Source organism: Hibiscus syriacus, unplaced genomic scaffold (assembly GCF_006381635.1).
Source record: "Hibiscus syriacus cultivar Baekdansim isolate YM2019G1 unplaced genomic scaffold, ASM638163v2 tig00111206_pilon, whole genome shotgun sequence".
NCBI lineage: Eukaryota > Viridiplantae > Streptophyta > Magnoliopsida > Malvales > Malvaceae > Hibiscus > Hibiscus syriacus.
This window is the reverse complement of record NW_024063018.1, coordinates 259,448-268,838: the sequence shown is the minus strand read 5'-3', so window position 1 is coordinate 268,838 and position 9,391 is coordinate 259,448. Positions and strand designations below refer to the sequence as shown.

Sequence of the window (9,391 nt, the reverse complement as noted above, 5' to 3'; positions counted from 1 at the left end):
GTAAATCGATCTAGGCCATTGACTGAGAGGGGGCTCACCTGTAAATAGAGAGCCTCCCCTCCTCATTTGTATTCATTCATTCCATTCATTATCTTTGGAGAGTAATAAAGCTCTGAGGCATTTACTCTACTTTCAGTGTTATTTGTTCTTTATTCTCTTTGTGTTGTTGCCTATCTTGGTGGCCAGGAGTACCCACACTTATGTTTGCACTTCCACACAATAATACAACCTTGGTGGCTTGGAGTAACCACGTTGGTGTTAAAGCTTTCGTAATCCTAGAAGCTTTGAGGGCTTGGTTCCAACCTTTGTGAGTTTGCATGCTCTTAGGCTTGGGTAAGGTTTAATTAGTCGCAGAGAAGACCAAGAAGTGTCAAGAAGCGTCTAAGGTCAGACGACCCGTCAGACCTTAACTCTGATATTCCGACAGTTTGGGCTTGAAGGTTCTGAGGCGTGACATTATACACTCCCCTTATGTAGTGTCATGTAGGGGATAACTTTTAGTACCTCTAAAACAATATTGTTTTTTACACACTCACGTAGATTGATCGGACCCATTAATATATACATGCCCTAACTTGAGAAATAGGAAAATTGTCTTTTTAGCCACGTATCTTTTTAGGTTTCCAAATTAGGTAATAAAATTTGAATTCGATCTTAGATTTAAGCATGGACATTTCAGACATATTTTAATTAGGCCCCTCAATCAAAACAATTTAATAAAAATTGGCTTGTAGATTCTTAATTTGTGTTGATTAGGTTCTGTTTTTATTATTTTGATAAATCCTTGATTCCCAAACTTTATACCCTTCCAATTAGATCCTTAAGTTAGAATTGGTTAAAAATTGTTGGCCTTAATTTATCAAATAACTTCAAATTGGTCTTCAATTCAAGATGTTTAATAAAATTATGGCCTTGGGTTTGTATTTGACTTTGATTTACTCCTAATTTAACTCTAATAAGAAATTTAACACAAATTTCTTATTATTTTCAATTTATTTCACAAACAAGTTTATCGAGTTATCTATTCATATCTATTATTTTATTCTTTTGGTATATTACTTTGGGATTATTACTAAACCTTTTCTTTGTAGACCTTTTTTAATATGACAACATGAACATTTTTTTTGGGGATGGTGTTCTTTAACATTTCCCTTACATAATTTGACTTTGATTCGGGTTTTATTTACTGTATACCTAGCTCAAACAATACATTATGATTTTCTCTTATCAAACATACACATTTTTATTAGGAAAATACCTTTTAAACTTAAAAACAATTTTGACAACTTGATCACTTTGTTAGATATAATATTTTGATAAATGGTCAATAAACTTAGAGTAAATTTTCATTTTTCCTATTGAACTTTCAAAAGTTATGAATTAGTTACTAATGTTATCGATTTGTAACAAATTTATCACTCAACATTAACTATCGTAATTGGGTGATGAAAGCTGACCTGGACCGTTGAAAGCTTACCTGGCCGTTGACCGATCACTAATGATGGAGAATTGATGGAAGTTGAACTTTTTTTTCAAAGTTGAAAACTGTTTCTTCTTCCCTTTCCCTTTCCCACATCGGTAATAGAGTTGTTCAATAATGAGAGTTTCACGATCTTCATGAGGTTCGAGAAAACACCCAAAGATCAACAGAGAGACCTAAGTTTTCAAGGATAACAAGAAATATGACCTATCAAATCCCAAGTTACTTCAAAACAAGAAATACTCCCTAATGCACATAGATTTTCATACAACAACCTTAATTTCAGACAAGAAATGACCGTTAAACACAAAATACGACCTCAAAAGGACAATCCTTTTTTATAAACTAACAAGGTGATTTCATCAAATATACATGGACTCCTCAAAATGTGATGAATAACGCAACAAATTTACTAATAAAAGAGCACATTTTGACAAAGGCCAAGACTTAAAAGTAATGATTCTCGTTGCAGAAGGAATGATTGATGGATGATACCTCATTGTCCGACGGAACTAGAGACAGACGAATACGAGTCCACCAACTTCACAGCCTTTTCTTGACCCTTGCTTTTGTTCTCAACTGTTTCCTTGGACGATTTCTTCTTGTTGTTCCCTTGTTTTCGGTCTTGTTCAAAGCTTTCACAAATGGATTCAAGCTTAGCATCAATAGAGGACTGCAAAGACTTATACTCATTAAAAATGCCACAAATGTGAGAACCGTGGTGGCAAAGGTTAGGGAAGTTGAGTCTCGCCAAGTAACCTCTTAGTTTATAGGCCGTTTTTTCGTAACCCAAGCCTGCCTTCTTAGCCGTTTCGAAAGTTTCTAACCAGAGACGGGTCTGGTTCTTTAGTAGTCAGATCTAGGCGACCCATTTCTCCCAGTTACACTGCCTAACACCTCGGTAAAGCTTGGTCGGTTTTGTTGGTGAACCCATCTGTTTCATCGGAGTCAGTTTGGGGCTAATAAACCTAGCCATATGGTTGGTGGGTTGAGGATTTTGGTTAAGGTAGCTGTGTTGGTTGGTTTGGAATTGGAATTGAGCCGAGATCTGGGAAATTGTTGGAGTGGGTTGAGTACACTCTTGGAGAAGTGAAAATGGCGGGTAAAATAAAGAAGATGAAGAAGGGAAGGGGAAGAAGAAGCAGTTTTCAACTTTCATAGAAGGTTCAACGAATTCCATCAATTCTCCACTATTTATGATCGAGATTTATGACTATTTTTAAAATTTTAATATAAAATGTAATATTTTCTTATAATTGTAATTCGATAAAGAAAACCCTTATTAGAAAATAAGAAAATTCATAGTAATTAATATCAAATCATAATATCAACTTTTCTCTTATTAAAGAAAAAAATAAAAAATAAAAAATAAAAACAATCCAATATATGTGTAGGAAGATAGTTCATTTGCAATTATAATGTAAGCTACTTTGGCAAGCCTTGTTCCAATAATCCTTGTGAGATGCTGTTGTTTGATGGCCTTGCATTGTTATAAATGGCATAAAGAATTAGTTGTGCTGTTCCAAGCACAAAACCTATTCCATTTGGTACCTATAATCAACCAAACACCCAAAGTAAAATAAAAATAAATTAATTTTAAATATTCTATGCTCTTTACCTAAATAAAAATAAATTTGAGATAATGATGATTTTTATAAATAAAACTAAAATTTGAGATAAAATTTTAAAATAATTATAAATATTATATGGATAAAGTACACAAATGGTCCCCTGACTATAGAGTGTTACTTTGTTGAGTTCCATTACTATTAAAAGTTACAAAATAATCATCTGACTATTCATATGTTCCAAACTTGTCATTTTTTGTTAAAAATTGACGACAGTCTGAGTTGGATGTTGACTTGTTGATTAAAATATGATAAAAAATGATATCAGAATCTCAAACGACTATCTTATATCAGTCAACATGTTAAAGTCCAGCTCAGATTACCAACATTTTTTTAACGAAAAGGGACAAGTATGAAACATATGAATAGCTAGGTGACCATTTTGTATCTTTTAATAGTCGAGGGACTCAACAAAGCAACACCCTACAGTCGAAGGATCATTTTATAGCTTTTAGTAGTAAAGGGACTCAATAAAGTGATACTCTATAGTATGGGGACCATTTGTGTACTTTACCCATATTATATTTGTATGTGTTTTATTATACAGGTTGCATCATTTTCCCTTTAAAAGAATAAATCCGAATTTAAGAATTTGAATTCTCAAAATGAAATTAATCACGTTTTTTGATTAATTAAACAGAAAAGGAAGAGATAAATTACCCCCAGGAAAATATCTTGCTCCAGGAATGCATAGAATGCCCATATTCCTCCATTTAGGAACAGAAAAAAACGACAGGAAAAATGGCATGTACTCTACACTCTTGCTTGTGACCACTGTTTTCTGAAACAATTGTACACTGATTGATATATAGTAGAAATTTTATAAATTAATAATCGATAAATTAATAATTTTTTAAAATATTTTTTATCCTGACTTGGGTCTAAGGTTTAAATTAATAATTTCGATAAATTAATAAGATAATAACTTTTTGAAAGACAATTATATAAATTTATGGTTCTTTCAATATTATAAATTAAAAATTCTATAAAATTAAAAATATAACTAGGAAAACTTAGTAAAATATGATTTTATTGTTGTTTGATTCTTCTTAAAATTTAAATCTAATTGTATTTCATCTCTAACTTTCCTTACCATACATGAAATTGCATTAAAAGTATGTATTACAATGAACTTTTTCAGGAGTATGTATTATATTTAATTAGTCTCGTTGTACATCAACATCATTCAATTAGTCAATATAATATATATGTTTTATTCATGTAGAATAATGTAGGTTCGTTGAATTGGAAAAAAAATCTTTAAATTAATAAATTATTAATTCATCGATTAATTAATACCTCTTCAAATTAATAAAATTGTGTGGTCCTGACATTATTAATTTATAGAGATTTTACGATATATTAGATTTTTTCAAAATTTTATAATGTGGGGAAAATTATTCTATGTAAAATATATTTTTTTTAAAAATGTATTTAACAATAATCACAAATAAAATGATAAAGATAATGAATTTTAAATAATTATGATTAAATATGAATTTGATCGTCGATTCACTAATGTTTTCCTCGAAATATTTTCTATGAACACTAGTATATGAAAACAATATTTTATTGTTATAATGAAAAATTATTTACTAGTATGGAAAATTATCTTAGATTTTTATGAGTTAGATTAAGCTTTGGACAGATGATTTTTTTTATTATTCAAGCTTGGATTTATCAAAAGGTACCAAATTTGAGTATTAAATTTGTTAAATTTAAATATTAGGTTTCATATAATATCACAAATACTATTAGGTTACTATTTCATAAAATGACCATATATCACGCTTTGATCTTTTATCATTTTTAAACAAAAATTAAAACTAATTTTATTTTAAAAAGCCATTGACATGGTTTTCTGATCATTAATTTTTTTTAATCACCAAAATAGCTTTTATTTCTCATATTTTTATGGTATTTTTAATTAATTTTTGTTTTCTCATATTTTTAATTTTTTAATTATTTTTCCCACAAAGTGAAAGTACAACTCAAAAATAAAAACGGAAAAGGAAAGGATAGATGAACTACCAGTATTATTGCAAATGGTCCCCGTGACCCTAAAACATGAGGGCCAAATGCAAGCAACGTCGCACATATTTATACCATAATTTAATTTTCTAAAAACTTGGTATATAAGATTGTTAAAAGTTAGACCTATAGTTTGAATTTCTTTACAAAAAGAGAAAAACAAATAAAGAATTTATGTTTCCAATACCATATTTCATTTTTGTGTAAAGTATACAAATGGTCCCCAATTATAGGGTGTTATTTTGTTGAGTTCCTCAACTATTAAAAGTTGCAAAATGATCTTCTAATTATAAGGCGTTGCTTTGTTGAATCTCCGACTATTAAAAGTTACAAAATGGCCACATGACTATTCATGTTCCAAACTCATCATTTTTTGTTAAAACATTGTCGACAATCTGAGCTGGATGTTAACATGCTCATTGAGATATGATAAAATTCGATCCTAAAATCTCAAACGACTATCATATCTCAGTCAGCATGTTAATGTACTGATCAGACGATCGTCAATTTTTAATGAAAAAAGACGAGCTTGAAATATATGAATAGTCAGGTGACATTTGATAGCATTTAATAGTCGAGGGACGCAACAAAGCAATGCCCTATAGTCGAAAGACCATTTTATAACTTTTAATAATCGAGGGACTCAACAAAACAATACCATTTGTATACTTTACCATAGATATCTTAAAAGATGAGAATTAAAATATGGGATGAATGAAAGAAATTGGATATATTATAGATGAAATAAAAAGGTCTTACCATGGCAGCTAAAGGGGAGCCATACATTATGATGTTAAGGCCGGCGCACACAAACCCTATTGCATCGATTCGAGATTCTCCTTCCAATGCTAAACGAGTAACCAAAACAGCTGCTGCTAGGAATCCCACATCCAATATCCCTACCAAAATCCCAGTCTTCACCTGCAAATTCACTCATAAAAATAAAAACCTTTTGATTTATTTGATTTGCAATTTATTTCGGGGTTAGTATCCATTTACACAATGTAAAATTAAGGAGTTTTGCAAGAATTAGAACCGTTGGATGAGTGAAAATAAATAGTTGAGATTGATTCTTTTCTTTTTTCCAGTGAATAACTTCTCATTTTCAACCGGTAATCTTAGTCATCTATTTTTACTCATCCAACGATCTTAAATCTGTGTAAAATTCTTTTAGTTTTACACATATTTATCTACCCTCATCTTTCTTGGTGCATATACGAGGAACAAAACAACATAGACAGCTTCAGCCAGGATGCCAAAGCCATTAACAGTGGCAACAAGATAAGCTCCGGGCTTAGTGATTCCATAGTAAGTCCATAAGCTCGAATTCAACAATGTACAAACGTATGGAAGAGACTCGAAATCCTCAGTTGATCCATGCTTTACTATCCTCCAAAATGTCCCTCTTCAAAAAGGAAAAAAATACATTAAATGAAAGCAAAAAGGGTTTAGATTTGTTAGATTTTTGTGGATCTTACACTGGAGAAAGAAAAACCAGAACTGAGATAACATTGCCTGCAAGAAGAAGAACATATGTACAAGTTGTTAGAGAAACTGTATATTATGGGATACAAAAAGATTTTTGATGTTTTTGTAGAAGTTTACCTATAAGACCCACAAAGAAACTCAACTGTTCCATTCTAGGGAAAGAAGATTCAGTTTTTGGGAAAGATGATGAGAGATGAGGAAGCTTGGAAGGGAGATAGGTGTACTTGACTTTTAAAAACTGTTTTTCTTTTATTTTTTTCCTAAAAGAAATGGAATAATTTTATTCATATTATATAAAGACCTTATATAATTTAAGATAGGAATAATTTCAAAAATAGCCCCAACGTTTATTAAAATGGTCATTTTAGCTCCTATTATTTTTTTAGAGCACTTTGGGAGAAAAACTTCTTTATAAATGAAAAATATTAGTTAATACCAGTGGCAGACGTATGTGTATTCCAGGGCGACCTTGGAATCTAAATTTCTTTATGCTAGTTGTTCATTTTACTATTTGTACCTATCTTGAAATTTTATTTATGCCTACCCCATACGAAAAATTTCTATTAGTAATACATATGTGCCCATTCTAAAAAATATATTTATGGATTCGCCACCAGTTAACACATGATTAACGCTCTAAAATATAGGTCTTTTAAACCTAAAATCAAACGTTGAGGGTTAAAGTGCCACGAAGAAAAATATAAAGGATAAAGTGGTTATTATGTCAAATGTTATGGTCATTTTTACCTTAAATGAAACGTTAGAAGTTAAAATGTTCAAAATATAGAATAAGGGACAAAATTATTATTTTGATTAATGTTGGGGGCTAATTTTAGCATTATACCTTTTAGATATGTGATGTATTTTACATTTTTTACGAGGGAGAGGAGAGGAGTTGTTTATAGTGTGGATTGCAGGGAGGTTCTGTTGTGCGGCGGTTAAAAAAGGGCTAAAAAATGATGTAACTGGTTAAAATTTAGACCGGTTATGTTATATCATTTAACCATAAATATTATCAAGTACAATAACATATTAGGTATCGCTTATATAATATAATAGGTAGCACTTATATAATAAAATAGGTTAATTATTGGAAACATTATCAAGCACAATAACATATTAGGTAGTGCTTATATAACGTAAAATATAACGTAATAGGTACCGCTTATATAATAAAATAGGTTAATTACTTAATTTGTTATCACAACCTATTAGGTAAACGCCTAAAATGTAACCAAGGATAACATAAACGGTATTCATTCTGGACAAAAAGTATCGACACAAATTTAAAAAGCGTCAATACATTATGTAGACCTATTTTCTCATAAAATCGGTATATTTATACCGGTTACTTTGTAAATTTACCTTTACATTATAATTATCGGTTTCAATGTTTTTGGGATCGATACAATTTTAAATGTATCAACATTTTATGCGTGCACCTAGTATGTCATTCATTCTGGAAAAAAAGTATCGACACAAATATAAAAAGTGTTGATACATTATATTGACCTATTCTATTATAAAACCGGTATATTTCTACCGGTTACATTTTAAATTTACCTATTACATTGTAATTATCGGTTATGATGTTTTTGGGATCGATACAATTTTAAATATATCGATACTTTATGCGTACACCTAGTTTGTCATTCATTATGGACAAAAAGTATAGACAAAAATTTAAAAAGTGTCGATACATTATGTAGACCTATTTTCTCATAAAACTGGTATATTTCTACCAGTTACATTGTAAATTTATCTATTACATTAAAATTATCGGTTTCGATGTTTTTGGGATCGATACTTTTAATAAATATATCGACACATTTTTTTACCTATTCTCTCATTAAACGGTATATTTTACCTATTACTTTATAATAATCGGTTTCGATATTTTGAGGATCGATACTTTTAATAATGTATCGACACTTTTTTGGAAACTTTATGTTTGGAAACTTTATGTGTTGATACATGTTTGTAAGTTACCGATACTTTATAGGCGAAATTAGAGAAACCGGTTGTGTCAATTTTCAATCTGTTATATTTAATCGATTGTTTAAATTTTTACCGTTTTCTCAAATTTTAACCGATTTAGAAATTCTAACTATGGAAACTTTGTTGTGGAGATTGTAGAAAACGATTCTTTAATAATGTGTTTCGATACATTTGCAAGCAGTTATAAAATACATTAATAACTAGTATTTATAGGATAACAATCCTCAAATGTATCTGTTTACAGAGAAGCAAATATGGATATAAAAGCCCGACCAATCAACCAATAACGATTCAGAGATCAAATGTCGTTATAAATTCGGAGCAATCAACTTAAATGAAACGCGAGGGAAATCCCGACCATCATAATTTTGAGTAACAAGCAGGAAGACTGGATATGCGAAGAATGCCTTCTGAATATTATCCATTTAATCTAGCTCATGAAGATATGATAACCGTAAACCGAAACAATCTGAGAGAAACATAGCTAATGTAGAAGCAGCTGCATATTTAAAATCTCGAAGGCGATCCATTTGGTTCTCAAACATTTAAAGCATCAGAAGCATTTCAGACTTATGATTTGGGTGGTACACGGATAATGCAACAAAATGCAACACAAAATTCTCGAGAATTAAACACTAGATCTTTTAATAATAATGTTAAATAATGGAAGATACACACGTAATGCACAAGTACCGGTACAATTAACAATGTAAACGGATAAAAGTTCTCCGATATAATGAAAATAGTCGTAAATGACAAGTTGAGA

General features: G+C 30.4%; 1 protein-coding gene across 1 annotated transcript; it reads right to left on the bottom strand.

Annotated features, from left to right (window-relative positions):
- Positions 1-2,794: 2,794 nt before the first annotated feature.
- On the bottom strand, positions 2,795-6,855 carry LOC120155712 (bidirectional sugar transporter SWEET17-like). The gene is given in 7 exon segments (XM_039167198.1): positions 2,795-3,031; positions 3,769-3,837; positions 3,839-3,889; positions 5,899-6,060; positions 6,334-6,544; positions 6,618-6,654; positions 6,745-6,855. Coding segments are annotated over 7 exon segments (690 nt in total). The 5' UTR covers positions 6,779-6,855; the 3' UTR covers positions 2,795-2,905.
- Positions 6,856-9,391: the final 2,536 nt, after the last annotated feature.